The sequence below is a fragment of the Meles meles genome, chromosome 14, assembly GCF_922984935.1.
Source record: "Meles meles chromosome 14, mMelMel3.1 paternal haplotype, whole genome shotgun sequence".
Taxonomy (NCBI): Eukaryota; Metazoa; Chordata; class Mammalia; order Carnivora; family Mustelidae; genus Meles; species Meles meles.
The window spans coordinates 80,863,181-80,891,116 of NC_060079.1; the positions used below are offsets into that span (position 1 = coordinate 80,863,181).

The following is a 27,936-nucleotide window of genomic DNA, read 5'->3' on the forward strand; positions in this document are numbered from 1 at the left end:
AGCATAGTTCTAGGATTTCTAAACTGTTGACCATCAAAAAGTAAACCACCCTCTTTAAGACTTAACAGAACTTTAAAAAAAATTGCTTCAACATATGAATTTAAGACTTTACTTTATTCAGCAAAATCATTTATTTACACAATGGGGAATGCTGGTTTGATTTTGTCAATGAAATAAAAACAAACTGAACAGAGACAATACTGAACTGTATATGTATTTTGTACCAGAGCTGACCAACTGTTTCCTTACCTGTATCAGGAACATCAAGAGCAACAGTATCACAAGGACACTGGTTTAACAATACACCACAGAGGTCCAGTAACACCCTGGGAGCATCCAATGCAATTTCCAACTTTTTCTTTTTTTATAAATATATAAAAAAACAAAAAGTCAGCAAAACCAGCATTATGATGTAATAGACAGAGTATAACTCTGAAGTCAATGGGTCAGTAAAAACCTTATCAGACCATCCAGTTTACAAAGTGATCTGCTCTTCTTCAGACCACTAATACAGAATCCAAACAGATGAAAAATAGATCACTTTCTAGAAGACAACAATGATCTGATAAGGATCTGACTTAATGGAAGTTAAGGGGGGATAAAAAGGAATGCAGAGCATAGCCCCTATTAGAACAAGCTAACTTTTCCAGATTTTCCAAATTAAAAAAAAAAAAAAACAAAAACAAAAAACAAAACAAAACAAAAAAAACAAAAACAAAACAAAAAAACCACTTCAACATGAAGCTACCATACAAAGTTTTTCCATTTTTCTTTGTAAAAAGTTCAGTTTGCAATTTAATCCTGGGTTTTTAGTGAGAAGGACAGTTTGGGCCTGGACTTCCCCTTGCCCAGGATAATTTTTTGTTCTTCTTTTTGCTGACGTTGTCGTTCTTGTTCTAGTTTCATCCTTTCCTCATGAATCTTTCTTTGTTCTTCAACAATTCTCAACTGCTCTTCAGCCTGAAAGTAAAAAGCGAACATTAGAACTTTCTGTGAATTTGTCTTCTAATAGTAATACTGGGAGACCATGTGATCGCTTACAAACAACAGTATATTGAATAAAACCTTCCTAAGGTCACACAAAAAGTGATCAAGGAAAAAACAATGAGGAATTAGAAAAGAATTCCTTATTAATTCTGCCTACATTTTCTGATTTTGTTAAGAAAAGTGGTTTTAAAAAATCGGGAAAAAAGTACTTAGCTATTTTGAAAATGGCAATTTCAAAATCATGTTTTAAGATCAGCAGAGATTTTGTTCTACTGACACTTTCAGTGCATCAGATGAAGAGATTTTCAATTATGAACAAAGGCATCAATTTACCCAAAGAGCAGGTTATCTATCAACTACTACAGATTTATCGTTAGAAAGACATAAGAAAGTTCTAAGAGAAAAATCTCTACTGGGGCTACATTACATTATCAATATACAACCAAGCAATACTAAAGACCCCTTTCTCTGGAGAGAAAAAACTTCAAGACCCTTTTCACCTAGGTGACTACAAAATCTTTTCCCTTTCAAGTGGACACGGGCCTAATTAACTTCTGCAGGGCTTCAACTCCTTCAGTCTTCCGCAACCAACTCTATTCCTGTGCTACACTGTATACACATTTCCCGTCCTCACCAAAAAAAAAAAAAAGTTCAGGCAATTCTCCTTCTCCCTCCTCATCAAGTGTCCCTGCTGCCCCCACCAAACCCCACCACCACAGCCTTATTTCTCACCCAGGTCCATTTTACCCCTCCCATCTCAAGGAACATTAGGCAACATGTGCTGGTGATTCTGGCTGTCACAGAGTGGGGGTGCGTGGGTGTGAGGGGGGTGGCAGGGTGGCTCCTGGCATCTAGTGGGCAGAGGACAGGCATGCTATTAATATCTGACAATGCACAAGTCAGCCCCCCCCACAACAAGGAATTATCTAACCCTAAATGTTAATAGGTCTAAGGTTGAGAAAACCTGCTCTGATCTGGGGTTTTAAACCTCAGGAAAATCATTATCTGACCTTCAATTTAAAAATATTTCACTGCATCCTCTGAATGTTTTCCTGTTCCCAAAGTCAGATTTTAAAGTCATTGCTTCCATCTCCACTATTCTACTAAAATTATTTCCTAGATGGTGAGAACTACAATGCTTAATGACCTCTTTATTCATTCTTCTGTTCATCTGAATTTAGGTCTTTCAAAAATTTTCTCCCCTCCCACGTTAATACGAAACATTGGTGATTCAAAACATTAAGGCTCTCCACCTGTTCACTCATGTTTGTCTCCACTGATAGGCCTTTTGTTCAGAAATAGTAATATTCAATGTGACTGCATTACAGGCTTTATGGCAGAGGACAGGAATGGTGATGGACTCTGGTATGCAACATAAAATGTTAAAAAAAAAAACCAAAAACCAAAAACCTGACTTTTAAATACCAACATGACACAAAGAGGAGGTTTGTTTCACTCTAAGATGGTGGGGATGTAGACAAAAAGGTAGACGGACAGTAAGGCAAATCCACTGTCTTCAAGTAAAGGTCAAAGACGAAGATCCAAGTTTTAAAAAACTGGGAATATGCTCGGCAGGCAAGATGGAAAACCCGACAGACAGATGAAATAGATCTGCCATCTCTCAGATCTTGTCCCTAAGCTACAGCTGCTAGTAGGTGTAGCTACTGGACACACACCAGGGAGCCCTCTGGGAACCTTCGAAGTTCAACATGTCCAAGATTCAGATTCCCCAAACCTAAACCAGAGAATAAATTAGCCCTTTCTATGAATTTCCCTAACACCACTCATATTCTACAGCTTTCTTCTGTCTCTCCGCTCCTCCCTGACCCAAGCAAACAGCCAACCCGTCGGTTATTACTTCCTTCATGCTCTCTCTTCCGCTGCGACGCCTCACCTGGAGCTCCAGATGCACGGCCACCGCACCACCTCCTTCAGAGACTTCACGGGATTTCTCTGTTCCCAGTGTCCTCACCCACCCTACAGAATATGCTAGCAGTCTCACCGTTTTGGAACATCGTTTTGTTCCTACATGCCCTCAAGCTTCCAGTGACTTCCACCATGTGAAGAACATGGCCTAACTTCCCAAATGAGCATACAATTTAAGACTTTCTATAATCTGGCTCTCACTGTATATACACTGTTCTTTCTCAAATTATGCTTGGTTTCTATCTTGCTTCCCCCTCTCCTCTGCGCATGCTGTTCCTCCCACCTGCTGAAGCCTTACCTGTACACCCACTTCAAACCACCACTCTGGTGCTTAGACTCCCACTGATAATTACAAGAGAAAAGAATTAACTGCCTTTGATCATCTTTAAGAATTCATATGTCAATTACTTTATCCACTTGTAACAAATCCTGAAACATTTGGTAAGAGTTTGGCAAGTGCAATTAAATCAAGGTAAAGAATCTTAACTGTGTGTCCATGTGTCTGGGAAACCCTTATGAATATTAACACTGAGACTCACTCTTCCCTACTCTTCTAACTCAGCCCTTAGAAAAGCAGGTTAGAACCTTGAGAAGGATTTGAACATCACAACCTAACCCTTAAGAGAAATCTGAAATTACAGAGTATGTTTCACCCTACCATACGGACAAATTCCAAAGATAGACAATGCTATCTCATGAAGAGTACTTCGGCACTACTTACCAAAGCTCTATCTTCATAATGCTTTTACCCAGCAAATGAATTTCCCGGAATAGATCCTATAAATAACACTTGCATACATGCAAAATTGAACTTTTTTTAAAGCAACGTAGCTTGCAAGACTGGAAACACCCAAATAGTCCCCAACATGGGACTTTTAAACTATGGAAAATCTATACAATAGAATACTGTATAGTTAAAACAAACACAACAAAAAATAGGAATCACTACATACTGAAATGGAAAAATCCCCAAGTTACACTGTTAAGAAAAACAAAGTCCCAGTCTATATATAGTACACTATTTCTCTGCAAAAAGGGGAGAATAAAAATACATATATCTTTATCTGCCAAAATATGCATTTTAAACTCTAAAAAAAAAGACAAAAAACATAATTGAATATACCCTTTAGACATGGTAATGAAAAGTAGGTGGATGGGGAAAAAGATATAACCACTTATTTTTCTGAAAAATAAATTTGAATGATGAGATCCCATTACCTAAATTAAATATAAGCAAGATTTTTAAAACAAAGTCATTTCCTTCATAGATAGAAAATACTAATTCTACACTGAAGTTAACTTTAGGGTGGGTAAAGAAAAAGCAAGTTTCAATTTCATTGAGGTCTACAATATAGGAGATAAAAGTGCATGTGTGTGTGTGGGTGTGGAAGGGGTGCCGCACTTTCTCTGGTTCTCCCTTACTGTTAAGCATATAGTGCCTGCTTTAAGCACCTGACAGTGAAATGATTTTTAAAAATGAAGACAGCAGGTGAATATCCTGTCTTTATGTATAAATATTTGTATTTTGTTCCATTATAGCTTTAAACGAAGTGTAAATGTTATTCAATTACACCACAGCAAAGACAGACTAGCTAAGCAAAACCCAAAGTCTATTATAATATAGGGCTTCTCAAATGATGAAAATCCATCTCTGAGGTCTGAACCTATGCCTTCTCTAAGTATTCTTCTAAACCCTAGCCTCCCTCTGCAATGTGACATGCCATTTCCTTCCTGATGACCCCACTTGGAATATCCACTACTCCTCCTCTAGCCTTCTGCTGTTTCAAATGTATGCAAAAGAAAGCACTATTCCAATGGGGAGGGGGAGGCAGGTAATATTTATGTGTATTCATACAGACGAAAAATACTAAGCTCTGCTACAAGGATTTCATGATGGACGTCAAAAGCTAACATTCACCATACTAGAGCCATGAAATTAGGGGAGGCCTTCCTACGCCATTTAGTCCAGAACCCTCTCACAAAGGTGGCTTTCAACCTTGCACCTCATTCCAAAGAGTGACTGGTGAGATGAAATACACGAGAGCAAAATATAAACTCTCCCAGTACCTTTTACCCCACGCCCCCTTTACCCAGAGGGCCCAGTGCCTTTATTAAAATTACTCATTTCTGGGGCACCTGGGTGTCGCAGTTGGTTAAGTGTCTGTTTGCCTTTGACTCCGGGGTCATGATTCCAGGGTCCTGGCACTAAGCCCTGCATTAGGGTCCCTGCTCAGCGAGGAGCCTGCTTCTCCCTTTCCTCCCCACTTGTGCTCTCACCATCTGCCTCTCTCAAAAAAATAAATTAAATCTTTAAAAAAATTACTCTTTCCTAAGCATCCTCCTTCTCACACGTTCTAGAATACCGTACATCAAGGTGATCTTTAGCAGCTGTTTCTCTCAATAAATAAGGATGTGGAAATCTACCCTCTATTCAAAATACATATGAATTTTTTAAAAAAGATTTTATTTATTTCACAGAGAAAGATCACAAGTAGGCAGAGAGGCTGGCAGAGAGAGAGAGAGAGAGAGAGAGAGAGAAGCAGGCTCCCTGCTGAGCAGAGAGCCCTATGAGGCACTTGATGCCAGGATCTCGAGATCATGACCTGAGCTGAAGGCAGCGGCTTAACCCACTGAGCCACCCAGGCGCCCCTCAAAATACATATGAAATTTTACAAAAAGTTTTAAAAATACAAAGAGAGAAGTACTTGTTATCAGAAGTGATTATAAAAATGATAGGAAAGAATGAAAAGTATTACAATTAGGAAATCCTGCCACTACACAGAAATGGTAGTGGATTTCTACATTGTAACCTTCCCGGACACATATCCTATTCCACTCTGCCATTTATAACTCTTTGATTCATCCTCCCCTCTATAACAAGTGTAATGTATATCTCACTTCAGATAAGCAATGAAAAAATATTAAAAAGAATTTGATGTAATTAATTCTGACCCTTAGCAAACTATGGATCAGTAAAATGTTCTAAAGTTATTAATATACAAGGTTTAAAAAGTAACACACAAAAGGATTAAAAAAGGAATCCCTACCCATGGCAACTCGGTTATTCTGACAATTAACTCTTACAGTACATACTGTCATTATAAGATATTAGCTACCATCTAAAGAGAATTTCTCCCACCAGCCACTCTTCCTAGCCCCTTTCCTTCTCAATTTAATTGCCCAGTTATTAAATATATTTACAGTCTTAAATATACTTTTGGAACTTCAACCCAGTATAACATCTCCTGAGATCCAGTATTACCTGAAGTGGAGACAACGGCTTCAAGAAGGAACGGACAATTGAGACTGACATGGGATCCTCGGTACGAGAATCCCTGTCCTCCAGAGGTCTGGAGAGACTGCTCTGGAAAACTGCCAAAAGAGCAATCTCAAACCTTCAGGATTTTATCATTTATGTCCTAAAATTTCACAAAAAATGATCTCATCCAGATGGGGCTCTTTTAATCTTCTATACCCCGATTCTCTTTCAAGTCAGTTCTTCTGTTTGTCTTGGTTGTACTTTCCCTTTTGTGAAGTTTCTAAAGTGCTTACTGACATCTGGCTATCAGCAAGATGACATCTTCTCTGGTTCCTATACCAGATTTTCTCCTCTTCCTTTTTCCTCCACTTCCTCCTTCCTTCTCCTCTCACTGTATCACTCACCAAGTTCATTCTCTCTTCAGTTTCTACAGCCACCTTACCAATCCAAGCCCCATCTTCTGATGGGTTTTTCAGTGGGTTTCTGGTTGACACTGTCCTTCAAACCACCCTATACGATGCCAATACACTAACGTTCAGAAGTTTTAAAAAAAATGTTGCCCAAAATACATTAAGGTAACCTTAAATGAGCTTTTTATCTTATCAACTGGAAACATGCCTCTGACTACACATCCTTCCATAACTCCCCCATTTCATTTCAAATTAAAGCATTTTTTAAAAGATTTTATTTATTTGAGGAGAGAGCGAGCGAGCACAGGCACACAAGCAGGGGGAGCAGCAGGGGTAGAGGAAGAAGCAGACTCCCTACTGAGCAGGAAGCCTGACGCAGGGTTCGGTTCCATGAACCCAGAATCGTGATCTGAGTTAGAGGCAGAAGCTTAACCAACTGAGCCACCACCCTCAAATTAAAATATTTATTTAAAAAAAAAAAAGATTTTATTTATTTGACAGTCAGAGATCACAAGTAGGCAGAGAGGCAGGCAGAAAGGGGGAAGCAGGCTCCCTGCTGAGCAGAGAGCCCAATGTGGGACCCTGAGACCCTGAGATCAGGACCCTGAGATCATGACCTGAGCGGAAGGCAGAGGCTTAACCCACTGAGCCACCCAGGCGCAAATTAAAATATTTGACTGACATTTACATTTGATGCCATGCCGTATTTGCCTGTTTCTTACAATGTGTAAATGTGTAAATACATCAGTATTGGGGGCGCCTGGGTGGCTCAGTGGGTTAAGCCGCTGCCTTCGGCTCAGGTCATGATCCCAGGGTCCTGGGATCGAGCCCCGCATCGGGCTCTCCGCTCAGCGGGAGCCTGCTTCCCTCTCTCTCTGCCTGCCTCTCTGCCTGCTTGTGATCTCTCTCTGTCAAATAAAAAAAAAAAAAAATAAAAAATAAAAAAAAAAACATCAGTATTAACTATCCTAAACATGCTTTTAACTTCTATATGCTCACTGTAGTAAAGGAAAGAAGGCCCATTCTCTTTCCGATTGTATTAGTTTCCTGTAGCCGCTGTAACAAAGCTGCAAACTGGATACCTTAGGAGAACAGAAATTTATTCCAGAGGAAAATAAGTACCAAATCATTATTACTGGAACAAAATCAGGGTGTTGACAGGGCCACCTTCCTTCTGCAGGTTCTCGGAGGGAATGTGCAAGTCCTTGCCTCTTCAAACTTCTGATGGCTGCCAGGACTTCCTGGCTTGCACGTGTATTGCTCCAGTCTTCACGACCAGCATCTTCACATCTCTGTTCTGTGCTCATGTCACTTTTCCTATATGGAAGTCTACTGGGAGTCTTAAGAGTCTTTTCATCATTGTGTCCTCCTCTGGCCTTTTCAGTCCAAGTTGGCAGGGTTTCTGCTGATACAGCAACCCTGATAACACTGTGGGTCTCCCACATCTGGCAGGCCATTAGACAAGAGGCTCCTCAACAGATCTTTCCTGGATAATCTCATTTACTCCTGGCATTTGCTAACGTGGCTGAGGGAACCTATGAGTCACATGCACCATCTTTTCAGCCCTTGCAAATGGTTGTCCAGTCATAACCTTGGTCTTCCTTCCAGAGTTTTCTAACAGTAATAACCAACTTTAGCATCTTTTGTAATCTAGATAGGCTGAAACTTCCTCCAAACATCAAGTGCTCATTCCTTTTTAGTTATCAGTTTATTTATCTATTTATCTCCCTCAATTTTACTATAAACTACCAGAGGAAAACAGGCTGTATGCAACAGTTTACTTAGAGTATATATGTAAGTATATATTTACTTAGAAATACCTTCAGTTAAATATCCAAGTTCAACCCTTACAAGCTCCACCTTCCACACAAATGTAGGGCACAGTTCACCTGGGTTTTCTACCAGTAGACAACGAGGACCTCCTTTTCCTTCTAGCTTCCAGTAACATCTTCATTTGTTGTCTAAGCCCTTACCAGAAGCACCTTTGAAGTCCGTATTTCTACCAACAGTCTTTTTTTAAAGCAGTCTAGGTATTTTCTATCATATGCCTCAGAACTCTTCCAACCTCTGCCCAACTTTGAAACCACTTCCAGATTTTTAGGCAACGGATTTCCACAAACTACGTAGCTCAAAACAATATAAATTTATTCTGGAGGCCAGAAATTCAAAATCTGTATCACTGGTCCAAAAACTGAAGTGTCAACAGGGCTATGCTCCCTCAGGAGGCCTGAGGGGAAAGTCTATCGCTTGCTTGTTCCAGTTCCTGGTTGCTGCCTGGATTCCTTGTCTTCTGACCACACCACTCCAATCCTCAAGGCCACAATCTTCAAATCTCTCTCTGCTCTGTCTTTAGCCTTCTCCTTTGTATGCACTGTGTGGTAAAAAAATCTCCTTCTGCCTTCTTGTAACGATACATGCAACGGCATTTAGAGCATGGTGGATAATGTGGGATTAACTCAAGATCTTTAACTTAATCATAACTGCAAAGACCCTTTTTTGGGGCCACATTAGGTCATATTCACAGATTTCAGGGTTCAGGACATATTAATACATAGTTTTTTTGTTGGTGGGGGAGTATTTTCCAGAGAAATTTCTAAATTGCAAAGTGAGATCTACTTTAAGTTTGTGGAACACATTTCACATATAATCAACTTCCACACATGGTCCTATTTTTTTCATTTCTCAAAGGAATGATGAACATGGTAAATCCCCTATTTGGCAAGTGGGTAAGGAGAAAACTATTTTCATTATTAAGGAGCAAAAATACACTGTAGACTTATGATTTGCATATATTTTAAAACTTCGAGGGCATGTGGGTGGCTCAGTCAGTTAAGTGTCCAACTCTTGGTTTCAGCTCAAGTTATGCTCTCAGGGTCACGAAATCGAGCCCCCATTAGGCTCTGTGCTCAGCATGGAGTCTGCTTGGGATTCTCTCTCCCTCCGTCTCTCCAGCCTGTGCACTCACGCGCTCTCTCTCCCTCAAATAAATAAATAAATCTTAAAAAAAAAAAATCAAAAGTTTCCCAGTTAAAATTAATTTTACCATATCATAATGTAATAATTTTTATAATTGTATTAGAAATTGTCAGTCTCTTACTATAGTTCAAGTATTTACATGCAAATTAACCAGGTTCCATTTTACTACCATCTTCCTTCACCAGTGAAGGCCATTTTTCTATTGACAGAGCCTCCTGAAATGACATTTAATTCCAAGCAACTCCTATCACTTTTCTTAGTCTGTTTCCCTTTCTGGATAAGTAAGATTCTTACACATTTCAGAATACCTGGGCTTTTCCCAGAAACATCACAAAAAATCTCTACGGAAAAGAGGAGCAAAAAAAATTTTAGGTATCATTTTTAACATTTCTTTAAAATATTTGAAGATAGTTGTGTACTGCCAATACTAAGCCAGAACTAGAAACCAATCTGCCAAAAGGCCAAATCCAGTCAAGCCAAACCACATGTGAATTAATTCTTGTTTGATGCTATGAATAAAATGTGTCTGTTGAGTAATATTCTTTTGCCTCCTACTGAACCAATAAAATCAAGCATCCTGACAAACAATTTGGAATGTGCACAAAAACTACTCTTGGTCTGGAGCACCTCATAAAAATTTTACATATGGGGGGCACCTGGGTGGCTCAGTAGGTTAAACGTCAGTCTTCAGCTCAGGTCATGATCCCAGGGTCCTGAGATTCAGTCCTACACTGGGCTCCCTGCTCACAAGGATCCTGCTTCTCTATCTCCTCCCAGCGCTCATGCTCTTTCTCAAATACATAAAATTAAAAAAAAAAAAAAAAAAAAAAAAAGGAATTTCACATACAAGAGAGCCCACATGGCTAAGCTAATGCAGTCACTACTGCAATCAATGTGAACATTTGTCACAAGGACCTATTTATAAGTCCATCAAAGAGTGGCTTATATTTATTTTCTTTCATAATTATTTTTATGTGATCATGAAAGTGATATATGTTAGTTGTATAAAATATAGGAACTGGAGCAAAGTATACAGTTACATATAAGTCTCTAATTAGAGATAACTATACTTAGCATTTTGGCATATTTTTCCATCTACTAAACTGTGCAAGTATACTTTTCAAATTAGCAAGATAATGTATAGATAAGTTTTGTTTTTAGCTATTTGACCTGTATTACCAAATACTTTTAGACTACAGAAAAATCAACCATAAGCACAGGTTATACTTCAACTAAAAACCTGCAAAATTTTCACTATTCTAAATAACATGGTGAGAATTTTTTTCTGTATTACCTTATTTGCATCTGATTGAGTTTTCACAAGATAAATTCTCAGAAACAGATTTAAGGTTACTGATATTTACTGATTGAGTGCTATTTTCTACAATGGTTATGGGCCATTATACACTCCCTCCATCACCATAGAAAGGTCTCTTTGTACCTTATTCTTGCCAACACTTGGTGCTAATTGAGGAAAAAAAAAGTCTTTTCTATTGGTATTTACGACTACAGAAAAAGAAAAGGGTGTGTGGGGGTGGAGGGGGTCGCTTCTTAGTTTTCCTACAGAAGCTGGGATACTGGGATGTATTTTCAAGAACTGATTATAGCACTCTTCATTCTACCTGCATAAATTCTCACGTATATCTTTCACTTTCTCTATTAGGGAGTCAGTCTTCTTTACTGACTCGTAAGAAATTGTTGCATTATTCTTTCATAGTTACATCATAAGAAATCTCCCCCAGGGTACTATCTTTTCCAACCTGTCTTTAATCTGCTTTCAGACAGCGTCTACCACTACTTATCCCACAAACTTCTTACTACACAGAAAGCTGGTTTACCACCAAAGCTACTACTGCGCCTATCCCACCATCCTCAGAGCGCCCACACATTCTTGCCTTTAATTCTCCAAAATCCCGAAAAGGCCTCTGCCAGGCTTCATTTCCTCACACTCCTGCCCCCACTGTAAATTCAATTCCTCACTGGCCACTGAGGCTGGGCTCATGGGTGTTTTTTCCAGGAAGGTTCCCAGGCTACCCCGGGGCAATTACGCCAATGATCACACATCCCACTACCAAATACTTTCCTATTACTTTTAACTTTTCTTGGGATTGTCCCTGTCTCCACCATTAATACATTAAATATTTCAAGAGAACTTAAGGTCTTGTCCATTTTTATGTCCAAATTGCTTTTTAGACATAGTAACTTCTCAATACAGATTATGTCAATAATTAAGCTTGGCTACTGCCTCTTCCTCCCTTGCCGGCAAGAAGAATGCATCACATTTTTCTCATCATACAATGAAGCGGTCCACATTTCTAGCATATTTATGACGTCATAAAGCAAACAGAACTGCTGGTGCAACAAGATCAACGACCACTACTGACATGACCTGGACAAGTCCCATGCTATCTGCAACACTAGCATACTCTCCTTCCTTTCTTAAATATCCATTCCTCTAATGGGACATTCAATATAGTCCATGTAAATTTCCTAATAAATATGTAAAAAGATAAAAACGAACTTGCTCGAAATCGAGAGGACAGGAATAAACAAAACTTAAAGAAATCTCCATATGTGCCTGGCATCTTTATGTAGCAACATCTCCTGGTCTTTTCCAACACAAAGGGTGCTCCACCTGCCCTGCAAGCATATGACTCACTGCCAACAGAACCAAGTAAAAATTAATTTTCTCCAATAATTTCTTAAACTTCAACTTTATTATATATAGGAAATAAATGAGTTCTGTCCAAATCCTTACCAAATAGTCTCAAATTCAAACTTCGTTTCTCCAAGATACCTTTTCACTAAAGTCTACTGATAACATGCAGTCAAAATAATGTCACTGTATAACCTATTCTATCAAGCTCAAATGTTCTAGAATGCCACTAGTCTAAGTATGGCTCATGAATCAGCAACAGTCTGCAAACTGTAATGGATCTATAACAAGATATGTAGAAACCAGAAGTAAGTGTTTTAGAAGCTTTTATAGCCACTTGACCTCATTTTTCTAGTAACTCATCTTAATTATATTTTGCAAAGTAGAAGTCTGAGACAAATTAGGATTAAAAGACAAGAACAAAAGTTGGCCAATTACTACCACTTGCGAAGAAGCAATGCTCTAGAGTAAGCTGGCTAATCTTTTCCCAGTAATGACACACAGAAGTATTTTTAAGGTCCATGTCGGCAAACAAAGAAAGCTGCCAAAAGGACATAAAGAGCCCAACCAAGTTCCCCTAGGCACCAGACAGTTAGCCCAGGAGCAGAAGGGATCTTGGCAGGACCTAACACGTTGAGGAGCTCTGCTCTGTAGGTCACTGGCATTCCAGGAGACCCAAAAACTGAACTCACCATGCTAACGAATTTTTTATCACGTTCTAAAAGGAATTCTATTCCACCTGCTTGGCAATCCTGATTCACCATGTGAAATACCAACTATACTGTTCCTCCTTTCTGGAAATATCCGTGCCTTAAAAACCACTCTGTATTTACCTTTCAAAGTTCAACCTTCCAAACTCAAATTAGGGTTCCTACGTTCCATATTCCTTCCTCCCTACCTACACTGAGATCTTCTTCTCATACATAATTACTAAAAAAGGTATTATCACATACTAACCCATGATCATGTAGTGATGTATCTTATAATGATTCCTCATCCACTCATAGCGCATCATCATTCACAGGGCTTTTTCTCCCTTAAGAGGTTTTAAGGTATTTTCATGCCAGCCTTTTTAACAGCCAGGACAGCAGTATTAGCTAAGAATCCATAGTGTCACCATGCTAAGTTGCTTTGGGTATTTCCAGTACTGGCTTTTCTCCGTGGTATGCTATCTTTTAAAACCTCATGCTTTAGAATTAATTGCCCCGTAGTTTTCAGTTTATGTAAAAAGTTATCGTATCAACTATAGGACACATTACTTATGGTCCTCCTCCTTCACCCCTACTCTCCTTGGGGTTCACTGTCAATTAATTACTTAGCCCAACTCAGATCTTTTTCTGTGCCTTTATGAACAGTCACTAGAATTTCTTTTTTCTAAATCATTCACCTGGTGCCTATAACTTGCCCCCCCCGCCCCAAGTCAACAGTATGACTTGGCAGCAAATGTCTTCTTACAACTATATGAGTCTCAACACATTTCTAACTAGACAAAACTTCTATAAGATGTCTAGAACCAAGAGTACTTCCTGGGCCATGTCTCTAGTCCTGGGCACTCAATAGCATCATCTCCTATTCACCCTAAGTAAATTCCTTCCATCTCTGACTTATAGTCTTACTGTGAAATAGAATTCCTATATGCCACCTTCAAGGGGAAAAGAAAGTTTTTCCTTCCAAAGCCTATTCTCCTTTTGTTTTTTGGCTTCCTTATATCCACAGTCCTTTAATTCTAGCTTACTTTATCATACAGAGACTGCTTCAAAGTATATACTCTTAAATGGAAAACCCTATGACATCAAAATTTTTGTTCTACTTTTTCACTTTAAATGCTAGTCTATGCTAAAAACAAAGAAACAAACCAAAAACTCAGAAAGCATTAAAAAACAGAACTGAAAGGAAAAAACAGATTAGTTCTTTTTCTACTTTTTAAAAAACTACCTCAATATTCTTATATTGGCTTCTTTATTAAAATGGTTAAATTGCTCCGAATCACCTTTTATATTCCCAGATTATAATTACTGCAGTCTCCATATTCCTTGCTAGATTATGACTTGGAATAGGAAAAGAGCTTATTAGTCTGATACACTTACTACCAAACATATGCTACCTACTTTACCTAGTAAACAGGGTAACTAATGTTAAGTGAAATGCTGCAGTTTAGTTAACTTCCAAAACCTTTGTTGTTATTGTTTAGGCATAAATGTAAAAGAAAAACTTTGGAGTGGGGTTAGTCCAAATCTCCCAGAAAACCGGTCTTAAACCACTGCAAATTTTTGAATTTTCTCCATATATATAGAATTTCTGGATAGCCCCAGTAAGAGTCCTCTGGAAGACACTTACTAAAATCTTGTCAACCATTCCTGCTCTTGCCTCAAATCCCTGAAAAGAGCCCTAAAAACGCCAAGAAATATGTCGGTCATAGAGCACAAAATCATCCCCTAAAATCTGAAAAAAATGAAACAAGTATAAAATACTTTTCACATATGCTTCATACATACCAGTTTGGCTTGTGCTTCTGCAATTTTTCGATTATTCTCTTCCAGTATTCGCTCTAGCTCCTCACGTTTTGCACGTTCTTCCTCCTAAAGGGGAGGACATGTTAAGATGTTAGAAAAACAAAATGTTTATTTTTACTGATAAATATTCACTAATCTTCCTCTGAACTTTTTTGATCTGACTTAGAGGGCAGCTATATAGCTACCTTCTGTCTGACAAATGATAAACTGTGCAGCCACTAAAATTTGTTGCTAGCACGAAATTTAAATCATCCCTCCCAGTCCAAACAGCAACCGACTAAACCCTCCCTAATGACAGTTTCCTGGCAATTATTACTAATACTTTAATATCACACAAATCAACAAGGACAACTACAAAACTGGATAGTATTTACCAAATTAAAAAAATAATATATAAAATATAAATAAAGTGAATATTTGTCTCACCAATTATGTATACCTACGTATTCTTTACCTATACTCCTTTAATCAGCATTAAAAGTTGAATATTTACTGTCTTGTCCAGTGTCCTGCAGAGTGTGCTCCTCGGCTGCCATACGCGCCAGCTTCCTCTTTAAAATGATTTGTACTGTTAGCTTGGCAATACCTGCATCGGCAGCTCAACCATTTATAAAGAAACAACATACAAGGAAGGCTGAGCTGAGGAATGCAGATGTTTATGGTAAGAAGGAACAAAAAATGTAATTCATCATTCCTAAGGCAAACAATTAATAAGAAAAATACATTTACTGTTAGTGAAAAATACAAATGGTAATCCATACTTCATGGAACTAAGGGCTCTTCCATGGGGAAAATGGACTTAACATTCAGATGTTGACAATTTCTAAAGGCAGCTTATCTTGTCATCTACAGTCTGAACTGAAATTCAGGAATCCAGGGGGTGCATGGTCCGGAAATAAAATTCTGTAATTTATTTTTTATTGGAGAATTTAATGAGATTTTAGAATGCAAACTATATGAAGATTGCTTGATGGTTTGGGCAGTGTTCAGATCACAGCATACATACTCAAATGATTTTAATATTTGGAAAGACTGTCAGAGGGTTGTGTCCGTGTAAAAAAAAATTGTTAATATGAAACAAAAAGCAAACGAAGAGAAAAAAATCTTCCTATGATTAATAACTCGCTACAAGACAGCACCATTACTCCAAAATTATCTTCATTATCAAAAGCACTGATATAAATAAAATTTCATACCTTCAATTGTACAGTCTGTGATAGCTACCAAATACAGACACATGTATCTACTTAAAGACAGCACAAGGGAAAATGCATTTGAAAAGCTAAGCTTACTGGAAAATAAGAGAGATTTAATACGATGCCAACTTGTCCACAATAAGGCCAAGATTAACAATGATATGAGACACATATTTTGAGTCAAACATTTAAGATCAAGAAAATATAACTACAGGATTTTCTATGGCATACAGCAATGGAATTCATATTCATTATGCAAACTACGTCAAGGGACACTCAGGGCCGTGAAATAATTTGCCTTAAGTGTTTCAGTGACTTTCAACAAGTTTTAGGAACCTGGAGTAATCAGTGCAAATAAGCCATAAAGCTTCAGTAGCAAATTACTGTCTCACAGAAAGACATTTTCAACTTCTGCTCCAGCTGCTGATAAAACAAATCATGTGTTTAGCTTGACTCCAGACAAGGACAACCTGTTCCTTCATAACTCTCTAGAGAAAAAAAGGAGTTGTTAGTAGATACTAAAAAAGTGGATGAATAATCTGGACATTTTTCCTAAAAAGATTCTTTGAAACACATTAGGAAAATGGAGGGCCTTACGATCAGAGTGCTAGAATTAGTCCATTGTGTTGAAGCAGGATTTGGGGTAGGGGGTGAGGGATAAAAGGACAAAAAGAAGAGCAAGAAAACCTATGTATCAAAAGCAGGTGCTGTCACTCAATGTCAGGCCCTGCTCTCTGTAATCTGACTGAAGGCAAACAGCCTCTCACAGTCTAGGCAGTAAGAATGATACACAGAGAAGAAGAATACATATCCACAGGTGGATTTTAACCCTTTCCCTTGACCACTCCCTGTCTCCCTCCACCCTCCCAAAAAAGAATGTAAGTCCTGCAGCCATGGCAAAAGTTTCAAACACTTCTCAAATATGTAAGCCAGTTCCATTAAATCAAAAAGTATCCTTGAATACGTTTTATGAAAATAACTTTTAAATATCAGTCAGCACTTCTGAATAAGGCTAAAAAATTAACTTTCGCAGCAATGTTAAGTTTAGATGAGAAAGGAATTAGTCTGTATTCCATCTCTTTCTGAACTGAGCAGGAGGCACACCCAACACTGAAAGTTTTGCCATGGACTGTCTCTACTTTCCAAACGACCGAGCGTTACCTCTCTGGCTTTTTGGGCTGCAAGCTCAGCTTGTCTCTGTCGCTCGAGTTCTTCGAGCAACTGCTTTTCCATGATGCGCTTGGCTTCCTCCACCCTTCGGAGAACTTCTCGCTCAATTTCATCCTTCCTTTTCTCCAATTCTTCCTCTACCCTTTTTGCCACTAATTCTTCCACTCTTCGTGCTGTTTCTTCCTCGATGAGTTTTTCTTCTATTTCCTGCTGTCGACTAGCAAACAAAGGAGAAAACAATGACTTAGATAATATAAGTAAACCTAACAAAACAAAACAAGACATAAATCTATCAAACACACAGCCTAACTTTTTAATTTTAGAATTCATTTTCATGCAACATTCAAGGAAATATGAGATACCAAAATTAAGGGTACGGAAATTCAAATAAATATGAAATATTTCTGTCTTCTATCACTTTCTAAGTACAAAACGACTGGCATGTATACAAAAGGAGCTTAGTTCATTAGTTTTAATTTAGGAACTTACAGTAAATCTGAAACAAGAAATCTACTTTTTTGGTATCAACTTCATAATGAAAAGACAAGCTGTTGTTAAGTGTACAGACTTGCTCATTTGCCAATGCACTCAATCTAAGGGTTGAGCTACAGAAATCAAAAGTATTATGTAGCAAGCAATTCAAAGTTCACCCCTCCCCTCCATTCCCACTAGCAAAATCAAAATAAATAAAGAAAAAGATTGTAAAGTCTGAAAAAGAAAAAGTCTGAAAAAGATTCAGACTGCTAAGGCAATGTAGGGTAACTTTTACTGAAAATACAGACCAACTTAATTCAGGTTCTGAACCTAACTAACACCTTTTACGGTAACTTTTCTTTCTTTGGTTAATTGATTTTCAATTAAAAGCCCTTCAAGAGATGGGGAAGTGGATGAAAATGTATTGTCAGTTCTAATAAAAAGTTCAGTGAAGCATGATACTGTTTTAATTATTTTAATCACATTTAGAGATTATAAAAACAACTTAATTACTCAAAACGAAATTCTGCACTGAAAATACCGACATTTACCAAGGCACTATATTGTAATCCATGCACATTTTATACCACTGATACCCAATATGATAGCTTCTTGGTCACATGTGCCTAGTCTGAACTGAAGATCAGTACGAAGAAAATGTATAAGAAATCTAATAGCTATTTTTATTTGGTTCCATGTTAAAATAACAACATCTTAAAAACAGAATATATTAAAATTCATTTCACTGGTTTCTTTTTAATGTGGCTACTGGAAATTTTTAAATTACGGATGTAGCTCACATTGTATTTTCTATTAAACTGCACTAGTTGAGACAATAATTTGTGTTAAATTAATAAATTCAGAGGCTCTGGAAGTATATCAAAATCCCAAGAATGCAATTTGTTATTAGTAATGCTTCAACTTTCTCACAACCCACAAAATTAAATACAAACTGTAACATTTGTATCTTTTGATGACTCATAAATATGTATGAGCCAGTCATTCAATTTACATGTTTAGTAAAGACTTTATAGCGTCTAAGTGACCTTTAAGCACCCAAATCCACTTCAACTAAACTCTATTTTGGGGGGTTGATGCCAATTTGACTCAAGTGCTTTCATTCTTAACTTCTGTTAACTTATTCTCAGTGATACCATACTAATACCAGTGTGTCTCTAACATTCTGATTCATTTCAGTTCCTGCATTTATTATCTGTTTTTCTGTCAAGGAGATAGTAGCTACTTGAAAGAACACAATTTTAGGTTCTAGATATATGCAATACCCATTCTGAAGACTCTGTTGCTTGTTTCTTAAGTATTTCCTCCCAACACTAAATTACTGGTGATTTTTATCTAAAAAGATACGAAAGCCTAATATGTAACTATGCTCCTTTTCCTTTTGAACTTCTAAAAAATTACAGTTTAAGGTAGTTTCAAAAGGAGCCTTTATCTATAGCAGCTCAGTAAAAGAGAAAGCTAGCTACTCCCAACACTAAAATGAATTGCCAGAAATATCTAAAGGAACTTAGGCAGTGATTTCAGAAGAAATTAAACTACATTTCAAATATAACGATTCTGCTTCTCTACTTCATCCAAAGAGAGAAATATAAGCTGAAGTACGCAAACCTGATGACTGCTGAACAGGAATGATGGGTACACTGGGGTTATAATATTCTCTCTACTTTTGCATGTATTGGTAAGTTTACATAATACAAAGTTTCAGATGTATATAGCGCTCCCATAAACACTTTTTTTGCTAGTTGGTTCTTATGGTATTAGTAAATGTAAAGAAACCTAAGAAGAAATTTTATTTTAAAATGTCAAAAATCGTACAATTCAACTCTTAAGGACAATGTAAAACAGTTTCAACTAAAACTTTCAATATAAAGTAAAAGCAGAGCAAAGAACGGGAGAAGGCTTTAGGTCAGCTTATCATCAGAAAAGCTGCCAAACAACTTAGGAATGTGGTAGAGATGGAAGACACTTGATACATCTTCAGGGTTTTTTCAAGCAGTCCCTAAGTACCCGCAGTAGCACAACGGCTAATGGGGCCACATTTCCAGAGTTGGTCAGTAAGGAAAAAATAAGCCTCAACAAATTAATTCAGTTTATTACTTACTGCAAAAGCCAGATCAGCATGGTGTGAGCTCTCTCTCTGGTCCCACTCATGAACACCAAACCCGAGGGGCCAGATGACCGCAACAGAGGCACAGGCAGTGGGGAGCTCTGCTGCTAAGGAGTCAATCTAAGCACAGCACAGTAGTTTTATAGCCTGAGGGGAGGGCAAGTGGAAAGTCCCAACTTCCAGTGAAACTAGGAGGATGAGAAATGGCCTAGTGGAGTTTCTCACAAGGCTGCTTATCTCTCTTTGTTCCTAGAGGAACCACAGGACATACCACCATGACTGTAATTAAGCCTTTCTGCTGGGTTCCACTGGAGACAGGCAAGGTCAGGGCGCCACAGCAGAACTGCTCCCCTGCAAGTTTATCAAGAATGGGATTTTCTGTTGTCGCTGTTATTCTCAGTACAGTTAAAATCACTATTTCAGTAATCAGAATAAAATTTTTTACAGGAATTTTTCAGTTTCTGCCCTGAAAAGTATTGCTTCAATTCCCCTCTCCCCTCACTTAAGTAAAAAAACAAAAACAACAAAAAAAAAACCATGTACAACTGAATTAAAAATGAGCCTGTCTTTACTGATGAAAAATTTATTATCATAATCAATGATAAAGTAGCTATGAGACTAACTCTCATAAGAGATACTGAAACTTTCTTGGAAAAAAAACACTCGGTCATGAGCACTTCATAAAAGAGTATCATTTAATGTCACTGCCTATCCACTCCTGCGAACCTTCCCCACAGGAACTGTCACTTTCTTGATGGTTAGAGTCCCTAATCTTTTCCTCAGGCTCCTCTGCTGAATATATTCCGACTAAGAATCTGTGCCACTGATGAAGCTTCCGTTTTCAATGGAACCAGTATATAAAACATTAGGCCCCCATTTCTCCATGTTTTCAGAAATTTAAAACACACCAGTCACAATCAATTTAAAATGTCAACTATTAAAACAGCAAGGGCCAGGCAATATAGTACAGAGTATGACTTTGTATACAGCAACTGGCCATATTATTATTTTAAATACAATATCCATAGAAATATTTTTCAACATAAACTCAACCCTAGGAGCTTACTTCTAGGAAGTGCTTCATACATCAGCAATCAGCAATAATTCATTGTACTGACATGGTACCAAATACTGTGCCAACAGCTTTATACACCATGTCATCGATTACATCTCTGATGGTTCCTAAGGCATAGAACAATTTATTACTGGGGCTCCAGCTCACAGCATTTTGCTGAGATGACTCTCAAATTAGGTGGACTCTAAAGCTAATCATCTTAAGCACCACACTACCCTACACTGTTTCTCCAGGACAAAAGTGAAAGGCAAAAGCATAGAGAAAGATGTAACTACCAAAATGGTTATTTAAAAAATTCATAAATTTCTTTTTATTTTTTTTTAAAGATTTTTTTTTTTTTAATTTGTCAGAGAGAGGGAGCGCATACAAGCAGGCAGAGTGGCAGGCAGAGGCAGAGAGAGAGAAGCAGGCTCCTGGCTGAGCAAGGAGCCCGATGTGGGACTCGATCCCAGGACCCTAGGATCATGACCTGAGCCGAAGGCAGCGGCTTAACCCACTGAGCCACCCAGGCGTCCCAAAAAATTCATAAAATTTTTATCAACATCTACTAGATCTTATGCCCTAATACTTTGTCTTAAAGCCCTAACTTCCCTGAAACGCACAGTTCCACATACTGAATTTGTGCATAAAGGCTGCTCTTTGCTTTCAAGATGAGTTCTTCAAGTATTCTGAGAATCAGTCTCATAGATCCCAGTTCAGTTTAGATACTTTAATTTAGAAGGCTCTTAATCTGTCACGCAGTTGAACATTAAGCATAATCAAACATAGATTATCACAGGCTACAGTAAATTATTATACCATTAACATTTACTGATTTGCTCCAAGTCATTTACAGCTACCCATGTTTTTCAACATGCACAGTTAATACAACATTCATAAAGCATCTCAAAAGAATACATAAGAAATGGCTGTAATGCAGAAGAGAGGAAGAACTTTTGAACTCGATTTTGAAACACGTGAATTAGCTATTCAAAAATGAGGGGGAAAAAAAGGTTTAATGCTTAAGGTCTACCTTTCACAGTATTAATGTAACTCATAAGATAACTTCCTAAATTTACCAGGATCGACTTTGTTGCATGTACATACACTATATGACCCAACATTATTTACTGACGTCCACTGCACGCCAAGCACGTCTAGGTACTGCAAATGCACTATTTTTCTGATCTTCATAATAAGCAAGACCTGTATCTCTGTTTCAGGAAAAAGAAATCAAGTTTACAGATGACTTATTCAAGGCCTCACAACTATAAGAGCAAAGCAATTTGGTTTCCAGTATTACCACAAACTTTCTAATTGGTTAAGCCCAACAGAATAATCTAATTTTGCTGTCTCGCGGTCTCTCATCTTCCACTGCATTGCTTCAAGTACTCGGACACTAGGCATTCTCCTGACATCCCTTCTCTGCTTCCAGGAAGCACTTGTCTTCCTCCAATAAACATTCCCTAAAGCTCTTTCAGTCCTGTGAACCAACTGCTCTTTTGCCTCCATGCTCTTCAGGGTCATTTTATCTCCTCCCCAACATTTCTCGCAGGCCTCAGTCTCCCGTATCAACCTGAGATAACTTCACCATATCCAAATATAAGTGCCCACAGTGGAAGTGACAAATGGAAGCTCCCCTTGATTTTTCCTTGTCTTCCATCCACCGGATTTCTGACATTTTAACCGTCTGCCACACAGTTACTTAAACATTTGGTAGCTGAGGTGCAACAGCCACAATATAAACATGAGAGCCAACATTCATGTTTTATTTCCCTTGTGTTCCAATCCAGTTTTATTTGCACTAAATGTTTCTTAAATCTGTCCCTCTTTTCCATTCCAGTAACCACCACCTCACGACACCTATGTGGCTTTACTGCTACTAGTTATCGATCCTACAGCATTTCGTACAGTTTTGGGGGGGAGAAAAAAAAGCCCACGCCGTTTACCTCCTGAAAACTTTTCATGTTTCTAGGATGAAATACAAGCTCCTTAATAAGGCACACAAGACACTTCTCGTAATTCCCAGCCACTATGTACCTCTCCAGTCACTCCATGATTTTAGTACTTACACACCTTCTTGTTCCACTCAACGTTCACTGTTTAACCTCTCTTTAGGGCCATCCCCCCTCTCCCTTCCTTTACTCTGGCACGGGTGGAGGGCAATCCACTTGGTCCACAGGAACCTTCCTGTGCCTCGCCTGACAGTTTATTTTCTCTTTATGTACCACCCACATTCCTTAGAAGGTGCCCACCTATCCACCATCTTTCTTTTTATGATCACGATGATCACTGAATTTACCACACTGTATTATAATGCAGCTACTTCTAAGTCTTTAAAGCTTGTTGGACAGGGATCAATTATCTTTATATCAACAACACCTAGGATAGTATCTGACACTTATCAGATGCTCAGTAAATTATTAGCTGAATAATGAGCTAATCTACAGAGACTTATAGGCCTACAAGTACTTATGCCCATTTTCATGGCTCCAAAACCTAGGTCTTTCCACTGTCCCCTCTGTTATTTCCAAGACATTACACCAAATTAAGGAGTACCTACTGCGTGGCACAGACGAATCCAGTGTAGAGACGTCTGCTGCCCCCACCTCCCGTCATAAATGTGAATGGCAGTTTGTTGCTTCTGTCAACTTGGAACTATACAGCTGCCCAATTTTCTCATGTAATCCCTGTATTTTGTCTCTACTATTCATGTATGGCTTGCTAAACACTTCTAATTATTCTTTGCACACCAGGTTTCTTTCATTTTTCCCACAAGTCTTAGCTTCCTAGTGAATGGCAAATCACTTCTCTTTGGACATCTGTTTTCAAATGGCAAAATTATCTCAGAGATGTCTTCAGTAATCTTACAAATGTTCATCTGCTGACATTTGAGAGCTGCATTTTACAGCGAAGGATCTTGTTCCAGACCAAAAACCTGCATTCTATATAACCAAGGTTGTGAAACAATTACTTGTATTTGGTTTTCATATACAGATAAGTGTATCAACAGTTCTACATAAAGAGAAAGTAAAGGTATGCAGCAAAATAATCTCCTGGTACTGCTTCCTCTGTAATATTGTTAGTGCTCCAGTCCTGTGCCTCTTAACTTTGCTTCTCAGAAACACTCTGCTGGGGGCGCCTGGGTGGCTCAGTGGGTTAAGCCACTGCCTTCCGCTCAGTATGATTCCGGGGTCCCGGGATCCAGTCCCGCATCAGGCTCCTTGCTCTGTGGGGAGCCTGCCTCCCTCTCCGCCTCTGCCTGCCTCTCTGTCTGCTTGTGTGTTTTCTCTATCTCTGACAAATAAATAAAATCTTAAAAAAAAAAAAAAAAAAGAAACACTCTGCTGGAAATTTTACATAATACAAACCCAAACACATAAAAATTTAAAATCCCTAGGGGCGCCTGGGTGGCTCAGTGGGTTAAAGCATCTGCCTTCCACTCAGGTCATGATCCCAGGGTACTGGATCAAGCCCCATGTGGGGCTCTCTGCTTGGCTGGGAGCCTGCTTCTTCTTCCTCTCTTTCTCTGCCTGCCTCTCTGCCTACTTGTGAACCCTGCCTGTCAAATAAATAAATAAAATCTTTAAAAAAAATTTAAAAATTTAAAATCCCTAGACAATTCAGTACACATGTATCTGTCCCAGGAAGATCCTAAATTAAGTTAACTTTCCTGCCTAATGTGCACTTTCTACACATGAACTCAAGAACTGAGGAAAACGGTTGGTTAAAGACAGAGAGTTTGCAAACTAACTTTGGGAAATGAATACCCAGAGTATCACAGGACCATGGTCTTCAACCAAAACAAAACCCCACATCTTAAAACCAAAAGATCATCAGTTTGGAATTATTTGCACCTACTCTTGGATCTAAAAATACCTGAGAAATGACGCTTTCAAAAATACTTTTACCCAAACAGTATTTCAAGCTGGGAACCTTACGGTGACAATGATTTTCCCTAAATTAAGTTCTATATGTGAGCAATGTGAAAGTAAAAGCAAATACTCAAGTGCCTTCTAAACAAAAGTATACTAAAAAGGAAAACGAACAGCATAAAGCAATATAAGAAGCATGAAGATGGGAGTGAGTTTGGATTGGGATGGTGGTTAAGCAGGTGCATTCAAGTGTCAAACTCATCGCACTTATGTTTCAAGTGTGTGCATTTTGTTTTTACAGCTCACAAAATAACCCAAACCGAGCAGCTTCGGAAAAAAAAAAAAAAAGAAAAGAAACGCAACCTCGACGATCTTTAACAAAACAGGAATGCACTAACAGAGACGGCATTTGGGGGTGTCCTGCGGGACCACCTAGTGTCTGATTCCCGAGGAAGCCCTGTCCCAAACTGAAGCTTCCGTACAAGAACGATCGGGCCAGCGGCGATCTGCTTCCGGAGGCTCACTCCTTCCGGCTCTCCACCTGCGGGCCCGCAAACGCTCCGCACGCGCGTCTTCCAGGCTCGCGCATCCCTCGCCCTCACTGGCCCGAGCCGCTCTCCCACCTTACTCTCAGCTCCACCCTCTACTTCCGGCACTCGGCTCCGCTCTCGCGCCAAAACCGCGCTCCCCGCTCCAAGCCTTTCCTGCGCAAGCCCCTGTTTTCCCTCCTAGCCGACTCATGGGTCCGAGCTGCCCCCGGCTTTCCACTCGGCCGGGGTGCGCCCTCCCGTGCGGGTTCCTGCGACCCCCCCCCGACCCCGCCAGCCCCTCGTTCCCCCGTCGGCCCGGCCGGCGCCGCCAGCTCCCACCCCCCCGGCCTCCCCGCCCCTCCCCCCGCGGGCGCTCACATTTTTCGCTGCCGCTCGAACTCCGCTTTCTTCTCCTCCTCCTCCCGCTTCTGCTTTTCGTCCAGGCTGCTGCGCTTGCTCACCGTGCGCCCAAAGATGTCGATGCGGTCGGGCGGGGACGAGGCGCGCTCCCGGTCCCGCTCGCGCCGGGACACGGCCGTGTTGGTGGAGCGCGAGCGGGACCGCGACTCCCGCCGCCGGTTTCGCTTACTCTCCCGGGATTTGGAGCGCTTCCGCACGCGCTCCTTGTCCCGGGACCGCGACCGCGAGCGGCTCCGCTTCTTGTTGTGTTTGCTGCTCTTCGTGTGTTTGGAGCGGGACGAGCTCCGGCTCCGAGACCGACCCATCCTTCCGGGCGACGCTGTGACTAACCGCTGGCCTCGGGCCCCGCACGCGTCCCACTGCCTTCGCTTCCGCCTCCGGACCCCGGCTGGCCGTGCTGTCGAGACCGGGGGAAGGAAAGCTGTCACCCAGCTCACTTAATATCGCTCGCTTAGGTCGACGGCCGCCACGAAGGCCGCCTCCAACGACAAGGCCGCAACGCCAGGAGTTGCAAAGATGGCAGCCGCGGCAGCACCGGCCGCCCTTCCCACAGTGCCCCGCGCGGAACGCGCCGCTACTCGAGCCCCGCCCCTTGACGATGGTCGCCGAAGGCCAAGCGAGCGCTTCCGAGCTCACTCGGCTCCTTCCGCCAGCCCTCGCCAGCCCGGCGCTCGGGACCCGGAGTCCCGCTCTTCTGCTTTCCGGTGAGATACCGACGCCGTGAGAACGATCCCGTCACGTTTTGGTGGGAATGAAATCGTGCTTCAGCAGGAAACGACTGACTGCATTATTTTCTAGGAGCTGGATTTCTCAGGCAGCCCCAGATTGTGTCAGAGTGACCCTGAGCGGCTTCCTGGCTTCGGCGCGCTCGGCTTCCTCGTGGGTGCGGTGAAGACAAGCGTGCCCCAGGCCGCGGTCGCGGGGCTCACAGAGATGACGTCGGCGCCGCTGAGGGGAAGCCGACGCTCCGTCCAGGGCTCCGCGGGCCTGGGCTTGCCCTAAAGGCTTGGCGGTTATTGACCATGCTCCATTTTCGTTTTAGGGGTGGGGACGCTGAGGTCCCGCAGGGGAAGACGTTAGTGGCCCGGGTCGCGCCCACTAGCAGGTGGCCGCGGGACTGCGTGTCTGTGCTGCAGCGCGGGGCGCATCCCCGGGGAGACCGCCCAGTCCTCGCCGGGGACTCCCCGGTCCTGGGTGCTGCCCCGCGCTGCCAGGCCCGGGAGGAGGAGGAGGAGACCCTGCTAGCCAGAGAGGACAGCAAGCCTTGAAAATCGGGTGCCTCCGTTTTAAAGCAGTGCGGTGAAAGGCCTAACCCAAGAGAGGGAAGAAGAAAATTGGAAATTCCCCTTTTGATCAAGTAACAGCCTATTAAAAATGAAACAGTGGGGCGCCTGGGTGGCTCAGTGGGTTAGGCCGCTGCCTTCGGCTCAGGTCATGATCTCAGGGTCCCGGGATCCAGTCCCGTGTCGGGCTCTCTGCTCAGCGGGGAGCCTGCTTCCCTCTCTCTCTCTCTCTCTGCCTGCCTCTCTGCCTACTTGTAATCTCTCTGTCAAGTAAATAAATAAAATCTTTAAAAAAAATGAAATAGTAAAAAAGACTTTTTATCCACGATGGCCACCAAATATATGAAGTACTTGGAATAAACATTAACAAGTTACAGGCTCCTCGCGGTGAAATTTCTCAACCTTTGCTGAAAGGCAGAAGCAAGACCTGAGTAAATGAAAAATGCGTGCCACGTGTTTGGATGACAAGTCAGTATCAAAATTATGCCCGTTCTCTCCCAGTTAAATTACAGAATTGGCGCAGTTCCCATCAGAACCCCAAGTTCTCTTAGGGATGTGTTGGAATTAGCTAAATGATTTAAAATTTTGTAGAGAAGATCGCATGGTTGTGAGTTACCAGGAAATCCTTTAAACAAGAGTAGTAAGCATTTGCCTTACAAAAACTGAGCACCAAGATAATGACACAGCAGTAGGAAAATAATCAAAGGAATAGGAGGACAGATCTATTAGTTTTCTTCAGGTACATTCAAGTAAAAAAAAAAAAAACTTAATTATGCAGATTGTAAAGCACTATCCCCATGACAACGTAATAAGTTTTGTCAGTCTAATATTTATACACACACACACACACACACACACCTGTGGGATGCCCATCTAATATTAAAGATAATTATTTCTGATTAGATGATATGTTGGTTTCCTAGAGCACCATGAACTGGTGACATAAAACAAGAAAAACTTACTCACTTATTATGGGGTCCAGAAGTCCTGAATCCGGATGTTGGCAAGCTTGGTTCTTTCAAGGTCTTTGGGGCTGTATGGGGGGGGTGGGGGGTGGATCTGTTCATGCTTCTCAGGTGGTT

At 40.4% G+C, this 27,936-nt stretch overlaps 1 protein-coding gene across 1 annotated transcript; it reads right to left on the bottom strand.

Annotated features, from left to right (window-relative positions):
- Positions 1-95: 95 nt before the first annotated feature.
- Positions 96-26,103, bottom strand: ARGLU1 (arginine and glutamate rich 1). Its single transcript, XM_045978031.1, has 4 exons — positions 25,530-26,103; positions 17,085-17,310; positions 14,710-14,793; positions 96-960 (listed from the first exon to the last, which is right to left on the bottom strand). Exons 1-4 carry the CDS (start codon positions 25,874-25,876, stop codon positions 796-798), a joined length of 822 nt encoding a protein of 273 aa, XP_045833987.1. The 5' UTR covers positions 25,877-26,103; the 3' UTR covers positions 96-795.
- Positions 26,104-27,936: the final 1,833 nt, after the last annotated feature.